This window comes from Carya illinoinensis, chromosome 3 (assembly GCF_018687715.1).
Source record: "Carya illinoinensis cultivar Pawnee chromosome 3, C.illinoinensisPawnee_v1, whole genome shotgun sequence".
Classification (NCBI taxonomy): Eukaryota; Viridiplantae; Streptophyta; class Magnoliopsida; order Fagales; family Juglandaceae; genus Carya; species Carya illinoinensis.
In genome coordinates this window covers 44632911-44649297 of record NC_056754.1, presented here as the reverse complement: position 1 = coordinate 44649297, position 16387 = coordinate 44632911, and the positions used below count along the sequence as shown (strand labels likewise).

The 16387-nt window shown below is 33.7% G+C and overlaps 1 protein-coding gene across 1 annotated transcript; it reads left to right on the top strand.

The window, feature by feature from the left end:
• Positions 1-9986: 9986 nt before the first annotated feature.
• LOC122304352 (cytokinin dehydrogenase 3) lies at positions 9987-13282 on the top strand. Its single transcript, XM_043116579.1, has 5 exons — positions 9987-10680; positions 11065-11192; positions 11675-11950; positions 12314-12582; positions 12724-13282. Exons 1-5 carry the CDS (start codon positions 10050-10052, stop codon positions 13031-13033), a joined length of 1614 nt encoding a protein of 537 aa, XP_042972513.1. The 5' UTR covers positions 9987-10049; the 3' UTR covers positions 13034-13282.
• The last annotated feature ends 3105 nt before the right edge of the window (positions 13283-16387 follow it).

The window sequence follows — 16387 nt, the reverse complement described above, 5'->3', positions numbered from 1 at the left end:
AGAATATTATAAAACTAAATTCATAAACTAATATGGTTTGACGTTGTATGTATGATTGTAAATTTACTTTTATTATAATTTTTTTATTATAAACAATATCATTCATAAGAAAAAGATATTACATATATCTATCAAGCCATATGAAAATCTAGAAAACAATCCCACCACATTTCAAGTGTTTCAACATTCCAAACATGTCGAGCTAGTCTATGAGCAAGCTCATTTCCTAACCTACCAACATGCTGAAATTTGTATTCGCTAAATAAAGATAAAAGTTTCCTTGTTTCTGTCATCAAAATACCAAGCATAGATGATAAACCAGCTTCATTTTGAAGATCCTAAATCAGCAACAAACAATAACTTTCAACAATAATCTTTTGGATTCCCATATTAGCACATAGTTGAAGGCCTCTGAAAATTGCTAAAAGTTCAATATCCTCTGGATCTACAACTTCATGTTCCACCTGGCTGGCAGCCATGATAATGTCTCTTTTCTCATCTCTTAAGACAGCCCAAACACCTGCTCTGTGTAAGTCACTAAACATGACCCCATCCATATTTAGTTTTAGGAAACCTGTTGATCGGGAGGCTTTCGGCTACAGATTTTAACCCACTACTAGGTACATATTGAATAACAGTAAAGTCATTTTTAAAAAATAAGGCATGTTCAGTAACTTGTCTAGGCTCAATACAAATATTTTCATTCACTAGCTTATTCCTCCTAAACCAAAAACCCCATGCTAAAAGGAAAAATACAGCCAGATCTTCATCTCTTCCACACTCATTTATTTTAATAGCAATATCCATCACATCTCTCTTCCCATCTCACCCATCATAGGCAATAAACTACTCTAGTAGTTCTTTATTTGAGGGCAATAAAATAAAGCTTTCAACACTTACATTTATTATAAATTAGATCTAATATTTCATACACAACTATTATATATATTTTATGAAATCTTTTAATAAATACATGAGTACGTAGCATCACTTTTGTTTTCCCATTAGATCTATTTACCATGCATGATGGCCTTTCAATTAATGTTTGTTATTCTAATTAGGAAAAGAAGGGCTATCCAATAAAGCCTGCCAACCTATGGTTTGCATGTTTAGCAACATGAAAAACCCACCAGGGAAACACAACATTAATGATTGAAATTCATGATATTTAACTTTATAGCTGGACCTAGGAATGTTGTTTTGCCCCTCCTTTGTAGCCTTGAGTGGGATCAATATCTTATGTGGAATTGAAAGCTTTTATCTTGTTGGAGATGAACCCAACTCAAAACCCTTTTTCTGCTTAATTTGTATTTTCACACCCTCCTAGCTCTTGCTGCTCGCCTGTGGTGATACCATAGGGCCGGGATATTTTATTTTTTTAGCATGTTCAGATCCCAAGATGGGAAAGAACTTTTGTCACTATATATAAAAGTTTGCTGTCTAATTAATTGTTATATATCCTTCTAGATGGTAATATATAATTAATCTCCTTGTTTGTAAAATATGATTGCTTTGATGTTTTACCATTCATTTTAAAATTGGAAAGATTGATGGTTTTAAGGTGGAATATTAATGAAGATTGGTAGCTGAAGAACTCATGGAAGAATTAGCAACAAATTAAAAGAGATTGATGATCAGATAAGAAAAAATAATCTTTCAGTAAGCTAGCTTGTTATTTATAATTAACGCACTGATCAACATGACATTACTGATATTAAAGTCTTAAACAAGATGATGCCATATTTTTTGTTTTTTTTTGTTTTGGGGGGGTCCTTAAAACTACCGGCCAGTATATATCTTGAAAATGGTCCAAGATGATGCCTGCGGGGGGATTATGCTGCTGCTCTTCATGATCATGATCATGAGTAGTGTTGGCCAGCAGTTTGCAAGCAAGCTGCAGCTTTCTTAATTTCTCGCTGTCATCCATTTAAAAAACAAAAAAGAACTCAATACTATATATTATATAATATATATACAGCCTGGCCGGTCCAGATGATCAGCAAGTCCCATGCACCTTTGTTTCACATTTTATCCTGAATTCCCCTTGATGTGAACTGATGATCTTTCTTTCTTCAGAATCTTGAAATGGGCGTTTGCGCGTGTGTTATCTGGGACCCTTGGACTGATCAATATATATTTTTATAGATCATGAGTTCAATTTCTCATCTAAATGAACATGTGATGAGCTGTACATGATTTTCATATGAAAATTATGAAACTCATTATATGTAATTAGCGAGCTGATCATTTTAAAATACCGCATTTAATTAATTCATCATTAGTACTTATATTTTTAAAATCACGTACGTACAAATTTGAGAGTGCACTATAATGAGTTTAAGTAACGCTATGTGGTTTGTAATTGCGTTCCTTAAAATTTTTTTAAATATATGTTACTGTTATACATTATTAAGTGATCAAATACAAAATTTAGTTTATGATTTACATATTCTTATAATTCCTATTATATATAGAAAGTTTCCATAGTTCAACCTCACATTTTAATATGAAAAAAATTAGATATAAAATCACCATTATTCATGGAAAAATCGAAATTTAAAATTTATCCCCTTTTTATTTTTTATTTTTTTTTAACATGTTTTTTTATTTATTTTTATCATATCGTTAATTAAACTATTCCTAAAAGTCTCAATTCAACTATTATATATTTATTCTACGTACACCAAGAAGTATATTATATAATCTTGCACGGCTTCGTCCTTTTGTGTGTGTGTATATATATATATATATATATATATATATAAACTATTTTTTCTATATATAATGTCTTTGTAATGAGGTTTTTGTCTTTCTAAGGTTTTATATATTTTAGCACTTGATTATAAACCTTTTTGCAGCGTGGGGATCATATAAGGATTTTGTGAAATGATTGTGAGTTACATTTTTCAACACCAAGAATCCTGCAGATTGATTGCTGATCAGAAAGGAAAATATTGCACGTACTAATCTGTATAAATGCACATTCAGTGCATGCATCCTTGGAAAGGCTTCTTGGGTTAAGAGAAAGAACCACCACACAAAAAGGGGAGAAATCTATCATATATTATATAATTTATCCAAAGATATTTAATCGATCATAACTTATATATTATAAGAAAAATGAATATTTGCAACGATTTATTTGTGGTTAGAATAATTATTTGTGACAAAACTATATTTATTGACAGAAAATAACTGACCATAAATAAATAATTCATGCATAAAAATTTAAACCCTTCGAATTTCTAATATGTTCTTGCTCCTATATATTGATGTTTGTCAATATATATATATATATATATATATATGTATTTATACTACAGATCATGAGTGACAAATTATGGAATATGGATTATTAATGACTCATGAAAACACATAATAATTATGTAATTAAAGTAAATTGTAATAGAAAATGTTGCTAAAATATGAAGAATGGCAAAAATATGGCCAGGTACTGTTATTCCGACACGAACCCGAATGATCCGAACTCGATTGACATTTAATTTATTATTTGGATCGAGTTAGTATTGGTCGATTGACTACTTGAACCCAAATAATAATTAGACACTAACTCAAATGACCACTCGACATGTATGAATTGACACCCGGTCTATGCAAAATGACAAATGTGTTCTGTATATAGTCGAGGCTTTGGCAAATTAGTAGGGAGGGAATGCTCTAGCTAGATAATTAATAATGGGGGCAGAGTACTCCTCCAGTACTTGTAGTTGGTTGAATTAATGATTATTTTGAGAGAAGATTGCTTAATTCAAATCTTCAAATATTGCTGCTAGAGAGCCGTCGTTAGAAGTATACTTGGATCTTGATGTGTTCGTGACCAGGCCACATGCATCTTTTTCTCGAAGTATGGAGGATGGAAATTAATTTATACCTTTATATAGAGTACTAGGAGTCTAATTGACACATGGAAACCGCGATGGACTGATTTTTAGGTTTTTGAACTTTGCATGGTCCGGATAGGGGGGACTAGCTCCAATTTTAGGATCTACAAAGTACTCTGTTTGCCTAGCTAATGATCATCATAACCTTCCCACTTGGGTGAATATGCAGATCATCATGTAAGGACTAGCTATATATCTATATACATATACGTACTTGAAGATTCAAATAAAACTCCATGCAGCAACATTAATTAACCGCGTCATCGATCGAAGAATATTGCATATATTCAAAAAAAAAAAAAAAAGTACTAGCTAGTTAAGATCGATAATGTCATTAATTGGAACTCCTTATAATCTTATAATCCGTAAAATCTAAGTTTTCTCTGCAAGACAATATGGCCGCTTCTCACTCATTTGGTCGCTCTTTTATATATATATATATATATAGAGAGAGAGAGAGAGAGAGAGAGAGAGAGAGTCTCATCTCATCTCCTTCTCCTTCACGTCCCTAGTTGTGAAAATGGCGCTGATTCATGAGTACCACAGATTAATATATAATTCAGTTGAAAAAAAAAAGAAAAAAAAAAAAAGAACCTGGCCGAGCTAGTTCAGATCATGAAAACAACCAATCAAATCTGTAAAAATGACAATATAAAGCAGATGGGGGCCGGGTTTTCATAATCTTTTCCAAGCATAAGAGTCCCCTGGCCTGGGGACAATGCAAGTACGCAAAGAAGATACAGTACGTGACCCCTCGTCCACTAAACGGCAGATATTCAGGTACATATTACACGTTAGATTTAAATTAAATCACTGACGACAGGCAGCAGAAGTACAAATATATGTAGTACTACAGGGTCACGTACGTACGTACGTAGAAAAAGATTAATATAATTGCATGCAAAAATATATAATTGGAGAAAAGAATGCATGAGCCAAACCTTGATGATCATTTTGATATCTAATACTTTGATACTCTCGTAAACTGACTCTATATTTTGATTGATTGATGGATTGATTGATGGATCTATTGATTGATAATTTTTTAATTTTTAAAAATTATTGAGCAGTCGAAAAATATGATCACGTACCTAGCTGTATTAAATATACTCCCATCAATGGTTTGCTAAATATGTTTCTGAAAGGCAGCTGCGCGCAGCGTTTCAAAAACACATCTCACGAGAAGCTGTATTTGAACATGCATGAGTATCAGATATTGTTCTCATTTATATATATAGTACATTGTTTAATTTTCAATGGTGTTAAAAATATAAACACAAATAAATGAATAAAAGCTTTAGATCGATCGATGATATTTAATGTGAAAGAGGAAAATTAACGAGTTTGAACGGTCTCGGCCTTGAGCTTAAACAACATATAAAGTAGAATGGCAAAGAAGAGAAGAGGTGTATATACACACACACAAAGGAAATCGATGATATTGGATGGTATTGGCGGCCTGGCAGCATTAAATATTAGCTGTAGTACACGTAGTGCGTGGTGGTCTTGACTGAATTAAAAGAGTTAATGAGATGTAATTTGGTGGATGATGATTAAGAATTGATCACAACGTCATGTAGATAATAGATCATGATGGGTAGATATCTACAGTACTGTTGGATCAAATCTCTCTGCAGGTACCCCATCGTACAGACAGTATCAAAGCACGAGAGAAGCAAGCTGAGAAAGATGACCAAATTACACACAGGTGGGGTCGTTTTGTCAGTCTCCGTAGATTATAATTATTTCCGGGATCCTGCTGAATGCTCATTCCGTCTGTATTTTGCACCTTCCCTTGTCGAAGTTTTTCGACAGGTAGCTAGCATACAGCCTCCTCCAAACGTTACCTCATGAATGGTGAAACACCCAAATCATCATAAGATGTGCGCCCATGTATTAAGCACACAGATTGGAGATAGATAGATATATTATATTATTATTATTATTATTATTATTATTATTATTATTAACAAAACTTGACTTTATTCATTCACCATAAAAAATTATAACCATAGTCGAATGTATACAGAAAAATTTTCAGATCACAAGTCAATTGTTGTGTTTGAAATTCTACCAGTATATAAAACTTTTTTGTGAGTAGTATAGTCTTAACTACTATTATAGTTCCTACTACGGATAAACCGTCTAAGAGATATCATTTTACGTAAAACAAAAACTCATACTCCACCTTTCAAAAGATGAGAGAACTTAATCTCTATGGACAAAATGTCTAAGAGAATATCTCTTTTTTATTTATTATTCAACTAAACAAAAGGAAATAATAATAAAAACAGAAAGATATGTATGAAAATGATGAATTACAGTCTAGATCTACTCTGCTAGACTTTAAAATTAACTATAAAAGTCAGATTTGAACAATCTGATAGGGGAGAAGCTGAAGGGGTGATCCGCTACTATCTTCCTAATGATCGACTTGGGAAGCATATTCATGTGCTACTCTTACTTCACAAGAGGTGTTGGATGACTATAAATCTATCTTTTCAGCCTTAAAGATAACAAAATAAATCAAGAAAAGAAGAGAAATGGGATAAGGAGGGAGAAGATATAAGGAGGGGCGGAGGGGGGGAATGAGAGAGGAGAAAGAGGAGGAAGCTCAGTCCAGTGATTTGAAGGCCATTTCTAAGAGAGAGTTTGAGAGGGAGAGTGACTATATACATATTTATATATGTATATAGTCATACATGCATTAATACTTATGAATATTAGTTCTTCTCGCTATAATATTTTATGATATATGTTTTTAATTAAACGAAAAACCCAAATCATGATATATATAGTCCGATCAAAAGAACAGGATATGATCGAGATGCATTATGAAATTAATTAATTTTTTTCCTTTTTCTTTACACAGAGAGAGAGAGAGAGAGAGGCAACAGTGGTTTAAGGCACGCTGCTCGCAGTTATAGTTTTTGTCTTTTCTCTTTAAGATGTTGATTTTTCTGTTTAGAGAGGTACAAAAGGAAGGATTTCCGCTTTAAAATCTCAAATTGGTGGGGGCGAGTCTTTGTACTTTATCATTTCACCCTATTATACTCGATTGATCATGGGCAGATACGACGTTCATGCACATGATACGAATATTGGACGGATATGATTGCGTTAGTACGTGAGAAATAAATAAAAATTGATCATATAGGTTTTGGTACTACTGGTGGAATTGTCTTTGTTTTGGACCACGTGATCTTGTCATGGGCTGGCAGGCTTCGATCCCCGTAAAGATTTTCAGTATCTTAGAAATAGTCCCCCACTCCAATATTCCTCTCTTCCCCCATGTCCAACCTATCGCCTTCTTCACAAGCATATCTCTCTCACTCTCTCTCTCTCTCTCTCTCTCTCTCTCTCTCTCTCTGTGCATGTATGCTGAAGATGTGGTCTTCAAGGATGACACATAAGAACTCAATATGTAATATCATTTCACCTATATTAAAAAAAAAAAAAAATACTAGGAAAATCTTTTGAATTCCCCGCAGGATCAATGTCTAGTACTACTCCAAACTAAACCTTAGTACGTAGTTGGAGCTGATCCTATATATCTGTTGGACAATCAAATCTTTTCTTTCATATTTTCGGATGAGATGTAGTTGTCATCATATGGAGATGCCACTGTACCTTACATAATAATAGAACCTTATAATTTCAAAGGTTGCCATCATATGGGAGATCATCGATCGATGCCACTGAGTTGTACTTTTGTCTTTTCAGATCTTTCAATTATTCTACAACTAAATTACACTAAATATTATTGAATCTTGAAGCATGGCTGTCTCTATACCCTTTGCTCTGTTTTTTTCCCATTTATATTTTCCAAGAAAATATAGCACAACAACCTTTATATACCTTTGGTTAGGTAGTGCATCACCTAACTATGACAATTTAGACCTGTGGTAAGACATGCTAATCACTTTTTCTTGTTCTTTTTTTTCATGAAATCTTTTGAACCATGCATCATCCCTATAACCATAGATCGATAATTTTAATAGCTAGATGTGAGAATAAAGTATCGATCGTGATTTTTTTTTTCAAAGTTACGTATAGATTAGGCATGCATGGGGCACACATGCATGCATCCAAGTTGTGGGAATTATATATTATATAATAGTACTTCATGCATTAATAGAAAATAGAAGTATGCATGCATGCATGCTGCATGATGGATTGGAGGAGGAATTATGGGTCAGCTTGCTCGCTATACGAAAGCAACTCTTACCTGTGAGATCTTTAGGTCAAAGATCATCTTTTGAATTGGGCATAGGATAATGATCTCTTTAATTAGTCTAATTTCAATTCCCAATCATCAAAATATTCTATGCTCGATCCCCCGGATACTGGCCATGGCCTGATCATAATATCTTTGCGTATACTGTTCCAACAACATTTGCAGGAGAACAATATGAGAAATAATAAATATTTGATTGATGATCAGAGTATATAGTAATAGGCCGGCTAGCTAGCTACTTATTATTCTTCTATATATCATGTATATATACAAATATATATTCTGAACCATATCGTAATAAATATCAACGTAGATTCTCGCTTGTGTGCATGCGGCCGTACGCATGACATTGTTTTCTTGCTATATTTTTCTAAATGCATGCAAAGTGCGCGCGCAAAATTCATAATATTATTTTGTTTTTTTTATTTGTGTCAATATATATATATATATATGTGCGGGTGTGAATAAATTCACAATATAATACTTCGTCGATCTTTGATGTTTTTAGAAATTAAAAAAAAAAAACATTTGAGTTTTAAGGTTAACTTGATTACACAGAATCAAACTATATATCTCATTTCATGTAATTATTATAATTTTTTTAAATTATTATAAAAAATATAATAAATAATTTAATTTTTTCAAATCTAAAAAAAAAATTAATATTAAAAAATTTTATTATAATAATATTTTATTTAATTTTTAATAAAATATTTCATCTCTTATCATCTAAATTATATAATAAAATAAAATGAGACCTTAGTTATTAATATTAATCCAATAAAAGTTGATAATAGAAAGCTGATAAGACGTTCATGCAGTAGTCTTGTCCCACGTACAATAGTAGAAATTCTAAATACTTTCGTTTCCTTTTCCTTTTGTATTTTGTAGTTTTTCTAGAAAACAACTTAATTACTCCATTGAAAAATTCAAGTGAATTAGTGATCAGACAACAAGGGGTGGCTGTAATTATCATTCGAATCCCAAATTGACTTCAACAGATTACCATGTTGTCTTAGATAAGCACAAACAAGATCCCACAATGAAGAAAAATCTGGTTTGATGTCTACTAAATTAACTACCCCCCCCCAAAACAAAAACATTCATTAATTTTTGCCCATATCAGGGACTGAATCTCTCGAAGGTTGAATACAAACAACCCTTTGATTCACAAGAATTTTCCACAATCGAAAAAGAAAATCTCAACGATCTTATTAATGATGATTGCCCGATTTTGACCGCACAACTTTTTCAAGTCCTGGAATTGGAAACTGCCATGAATTTTCTAATGTGAAAAACGACAATTTGGTACAATATATAAAAATATATAACATAAGAATTAATATATTTACCACGCAAAAATTGACCAAAATTGACCAATCTTGACCCTGATGAGATCATGATCCAACGGTCCATATACTTATCGTACGTTCCTTGGGAGGTCCACAAGAATGAATTAAATAATAGACTTCTCGTGAGGGTGCCCTTCTAATCTTCATGATCATGATGACTGCAGACTCATGATCAACACACACGAAAAACGTAATAAAAACGTAAAATTTTGATGCCATGACACGAGCAATTCGTGATGTTGGTTGGGCAAGGAAAGCAAGAATATATATATATATATATATTTTAATGAATCCAAGGTCTTTGTCCTTGCGTATCTTTGAAAAAACATACAAGTCCTGCCACGATGTCGTTTCCTATGCAAACGCCAGCAAAGATTTTCTTCCCTGGCCTGTGATCTGAATATATTAATTTTCATATCCTAGGTCTCATGCAACCTTTTCCACCCTATAAATACCACCCATCTTTGCCTCTTCTTCCACCACTACCACAAAAAAAACCTCCGAATTCCCTTCTTCTTCACTCTTTTCTTGATCTCTCTCTTCCAAACAAAAAACCAAATGGCTGAACAATGTTCAGCTGCAACATATTTCATGGTCATACTCTTTATATGTGTAAGCCATTTGATGTCCACCTTAGGAAATCCAAAGTCGTGGATAAACTCTCTCCCAACCAAGCTTCAAACCCTCAATCTTGCAAACAAACTTCGTGATGACCCTGTTGCCATTAAATTAGCCTCTACCGATTTTGGCAATATTGTTCGAGAAATCCCAGCAGCAGTTCTCTATCCATCTTCCATCAGTGATATTGCAAGCTTAATCAAATTTGCGCACACTACCAGTTCTGCTCCATTCAATATAGCCGCTCGAGGCCAGGGCCATTCTGTCCGAGGACAAGCAATGGCTCGTAATGGGGTTGTGGTGGACATGACATCCTTAAAAAACCAGAAAAATGGGTATGGTATTAAGGTTTCCGGAAGCCCTTCCATGGGTTGGTTTGCCGATGTTGGGGGAGAGCAGCTCTGGGTAGATGTATTGCATGCCACACTCGAACATGGACTAACACCTGTGTCGTGGACTGACTATTTGTACCTGACGGTTGGAGGAACTCTATCCAATGCAGGGATTAGCGGGCAGACATTTCGTTATGGTCCTCAGATCAGCAATGTCTACGAAATGGATGTCATTACTGGTATTCATTCATAATTTCTTCTCTCCATGTTCCCAATTTTTAAAGCAGGATGCCGACGTTTTTTTTCGTATATACTTTGTGTCAAACAAAAATACCGTCATTTTCGAACATATCGATTGATTATCAATATATGAGGAGGCTTTTCGTTGGGGACCCACCTTTGAAAAGTTTTCGAGCAGGAGTTCACACGCTTGTCTGAACAGACTTTAAATTGTCTTCATCGTGTTTACTTTCTAGCTGGGTTTGCTTTAATTATTAATTCCTAATATTCTTGGTTGTTCATGTAAATATTTGCTAGCTAGCTGCATGCATGCGGTTATATATATGTATATATAAATATATGTAGGGTTTACTAATGAGAGTTTTTGTGCTTGTTTGATATAGGGAAGGGAGATTTTGTGACTTGCTCCAGAGAAAAGAACAGGGAGCTGTTTTTTGCGGTTCTTGGAGGTTTAGGGCAGTTTGGGATTATAGTCAGAGCAAGAATTGCCCTGGAGACAGCACCAAAGAGGGTATGTTCAGAGCACATGGACTTAATGTCCTGTCTGGTGTCCATTTCCGATGTTCCTTAATGCACTAATATGTGGTTAATTATGTTCCGTCGACTGTGATGATGATGATGATAAAGATAAAGACTAATATATAAAAACTACCCATCAACTACCACATGCACAGGGAGTTTTGCACCACCAAAAAACAATTAACTTGATTAAGCAAATAAAAATAATTAATATTAAAACAACAAAAAGCACAAAGGCATCTGATCAAGATCTTTTTAACTTTTCAATAAAAGTGTGTTTTCATGTCTCATTGAAACGGCCATACGCTAACTAGCTATAGGGTTTTGTTCTTTTTCCCTAAAGTGATCATAGCTTATGTGTGTTGTTATTTTCCAGGAATATCGACCGACCCTCCATATTGTTTAACTGTGAATTAGTACGTACGCCATATATTCATGTAATTTGTTGATTTGTGGTGAATTTTTTTTGTACAGGTCAAGTGGGTACGAATGCTTTATAATGACTTCTCTGCATTCACAGAAGACCAAGAGCGTTTGATCTCAAATAATGGATTCAAGCAAAACAATGCACTCGATTATTTGGAAGGTTTACTTCTCCTAAACCAGGGTCCTCCGGATAATTGGAGATCGTCATTTTTTCCATTATCCGATCACGCCAACATCATTTCCTTAGTAACCAAATATGGCATCGTTTACTGCCTAGAAATTGCCAAGTTTTATGATGACCACACTCTTATTTCAATGGAAGAGGTAAATCGTAATGACCATCATCAAATCAATATTATAAGATCTTATACCAAATTACATTTGAAGTTTCTGGATTCAAATCCACTGGAGTTTCCAGCTTAGAGTGGAAGAGATCAGATAAACATATAAAGTGAATTCTACAATATTTAATTATAATTCTGCCTAATACTAAATTTAAAGGGTAGAATTAATATTTGTCTATGATCTCTATCGATCTTTCCTACTCTAGAGTTCGGGTAGCTCTAGGCTAGGCTAGGCCGGACAATCTAAATCCAAAGTTTGTATATATATATATATATAACTTCTAATTAGCAATACGACAAGTACTACGTACTAATATGAGAAATACTGTGCTTTTCCTGACAGGAACTCAAAGTATTATTTCAAGGATTGAACTTTATCCCGGGATATACATTCGAGAAAGATGTCTCATATGTGGATTTTCTTAATAGAGTCCGAAGTGGAGAGCTCAAGCTTCAGTCACAAGGACTATGGGATGTTCCTCATCCGTGGTCAAATCTCTTTGTGCCAAAGTCGCGCATCTCGGATTTCAATTCTGGCGTTTTCAAAGATATTGTTCTCAAACGGAATATTACCACAGGACCTGCCCTTGTTTATCCCATGAACAGGAGCAAGTAAGTATAGTACGTACTGTATGGAGTATCCTGATAATTAATTTGCGAGCGCGCACACATTTCGATCGATCGGTACATGCATGATCAAACGATCGAATTAATTTAATAATTTTTCTTTTTAAATTTACATTTATATTACAGGTGGGATGATAGGATGTCGGCAGTTATACCTGAAGAAGATGTTTTCTACGCCATAGGGTTTTTGCATTCAAGTGGGTTTAATGACTGGGAAGCCCTGGATGCACAGAACAAAGACATACTGAAATTTTGTTATGATTCGGGCATTGAGGTTAAGCAGTATCTTCCCAATTACAAGACGATGGAAGAATGGAAAAGCCTCCATTTTGGTACAATTAAGTGGAGGACTTTTGAAGACAGAAAAAATCAGTTTGATCCCAAAATGATATTATCACCAGGACAGAGAATTTTCAATAAAGTCAAGCAAAGATAATTTAATATATTAATCGACTAGATCATGATCATCATGATGAGTACTTCAGGATTAGATTCATCAAGAGGAAAAACTTACAAGGTTTCCTGGCTGGCCTCTGTCTTAATTTGTTCATGTAGAACAAGACGCTTTAGATTAGCTAGCTAGACTTGCAGTAGTACTTGATCGATCTTCGATATCATGATCTGGGTATGTATGTATTTATTTAGGGTTTTGTATCAATATTATTTATTATCTGTAATTTCGGGATTTAAAGCTAGCAGAAATTAAAAAATACATTAAATATTATGTCTTGATCGATTCTCCACCAACGAATACGTTAAACGTATCATGCTCATGATCATGTTCTTGTCTCTTTCGGCTTGCTAGCTTGTTTATTTGTGTGACAACATATATTTTGATCGATCCGATCATGTGATTTGCGTTTAATGGGCCCGATATCCAGTTGTACTAACTCTTGATCATTTAATTTTGTTGGTGGAAAACTTTTGTGGTCAAATTCAAGGGTAGCCATTTTCTAACTTAACAAACACGCTTTCATTTTTAATGATGGGAATCCTATGATAACGTAATTTTGAAACAATGGGAAGATAATTTCTAGGAATTTTTTTTTATACTTATGATAATAATTATGTAATTAGCCCGCCACATGGTTAATATCATTGAGCGAATCCCTTCATGATCTAATTACACAACAAGCTAGAAAAATGTTTATTCCGAATGAGATATTTGCGACGAAAATGACTCATAATTATATATATAAAAAAAAAATCCACTTTGGACAATGTACGTTCACCATAAATTATCAATATTGATGCATTATCCATCAACTTTATATTATACATATAGAGTATTCCTAGTGTACAGAACTAGGAATATTTTACGAACGGATCAGCATAACCTACTTTTACCTATTATTTTTTCATATATATATATATATATATATATATATTACGGTTGATTTATCACTACAAGAAACATGGATTTTTATGACCAATTTATTGCATGGCTGCGAATAATCTTTTCGTTGTAATAAATTAATCACAAAAATCTATTTTTCTAGTAGTGTATATATTGATGAAGATGGTATTGGATTATATGAGATAATTGAATAGTGACACGTCTCAATTTTGTCACAAACAAAAAGTGAGGATTGGAGACCTCTACAATCATTCAAGAATATTTAAATCTAAGTGCAAAACAACCAAGAAATTATAAAATATATATGCATGGAGGGAAAATAATTAGGACCCAATCCCACAATCTTTTAAAAACATTTTTTTTATGAGTTTAATTAGAAAAGTGAAAAGAAAAAGTGGAATCAATCATATATGACACAAGATTTAATATATATACACGTCATGTATTCCTTTAAAACATATGATATATCTTAAATCTTGTTTTTTTTTAAGTCTTATTAATATATTAATATAACATATTTTAAATAGTTTTATAGATGAACTTGGCGCTTATCACGTGCCACATAAGACATGTGATAAGCACAAAGAAGCTCGACCAAAAGCCTTTGTGTAAGTAAGCACAAAGAAGCTCGACCAAAAGCCTTTGTGTAAGTAATTTAGTTTTATATATATACATGGCAGATATGGCCAACATAGAAATATAAAAGAAGGTGGGTGAAGTTTTTAAAGTAAAGATTCCAAGCTAATCTAGTCTACTCCAACCCCACGGGCGGGGAGCCTAGAAAAGGTATGATTGATAATGATTAAGCAGCACGAAAAACCCATGCTTTTCGGCCTCGAGACGGGCTAATCAAAGACAAGTTTGTTTCATACGTTTATATGCGTAAAAGCATGCTCCCAACACTTGTTGCAGCTCGCGGGCAACAAGGAGACATCCAAAAGCTGGCTAAAAGTCTCTCTCTCTCTCTCTCTCTCTCTCTCTCACACACACACACATATTTGACGTACGTCTCATAGTGCTTATTAATATATATATATGTATATATATAATATAGACGTTCGTTCTTTAATTTGTGGCCCGTTTGTTGAAACTGGTAGACAGGATTCAAAACATTCACACGTTGTAAAACTACTTTACATAGTGGTAATAGAATATGTGTTGTTTGTGAGCTAATGTTGAAATTCCTAGACAGGATCCAGACATTCAGACAGTGCAAATTATGAAGATCTTTGACGATAAGATCATAACAAACGTGTAAATGCTAAAAGCGTACTAGATAGTGGTACTGCTGGGATACCAGCAGTGCTTCTGCATGCTGCGCACGCTGCACCTTCCCTTTCCTCTTTGCGCCGTAATTAATTACATGATTAAACACCCACGTCCTTTTTCTCTCCTTTCACTTTCAACCTTCCTAGCTGGCTTCAAACTCCGAATTACAAATATCAATAGAATTTAGGATCGGAGATAACTTATTCTTTAGCATTTTCTCCTTTCAAATATCTTATAATTTGTTCTATAAATCAATTAGAAATCATTCCAATCGATGCTAATTAGTGCATGTTGGGGGGTCAATAAACAATTAACCCAAATCTTAAAGCATAGAGCTGATGGTTTCTTTTGGGCTTGCTGGCTTATGCCCAAATAGGAATTTGATATCTCACTTGGGCTAGGCCAGATGCCAGCCAGGCCATGTAATAAAGAGACTGCTTAACTGGATATTACATGTGCCTGGGACGGGGCATTACCGAATCACATCCACATGATCCCACACAAATAATTCTTATAATCTTGTTTTTTTTTTTTTTTTTTCCCAAGAAACGATTTCATTATAATAACTAAATATAATACTTAGGGTTGGGGACCTCTACAGTCGTCGTGCCACAAGTTTCAGGTTACATATTTTCTTGTCTAATAAACTAAGAGAAGATCAACCATAAAGATGGTTGTTATTGACAATCCTCGAAGAAGTCTACACAAAATTTCTACTGCACTGTAAGTGACTGTTATAGGTAGGGCTGTACCAATTCTAATTAGAATGTTGCAGTTGAAGATTGAAGGCTTCTATCTTCTACCATAACCATGCATGGATAGTAAGGGTGTAACGGGTACGGTTCGGTCCGGTTTTGGATAAGATTTAGGACTGAACCGGTATGTATCGGTTTTGCATTTTTCAAAATCAATTACGTACCAGTTATCTCCTAAATCGATACTCCGGTTTTACTGATTTTCGGTCTGATTTTTCGATTTTAAGGTACTATATTATATATTATAATATAGTATATTATAATATAGTATATAATACTTTAGTGATAATATAGTGTAGTATATTATAATATATATTACAATTGTATTATAGACTATAGTGAAATATTATAATATGTAGTGATATAGTATTAGTACAACTATGAATACAATAAACAAAATGATATAAGA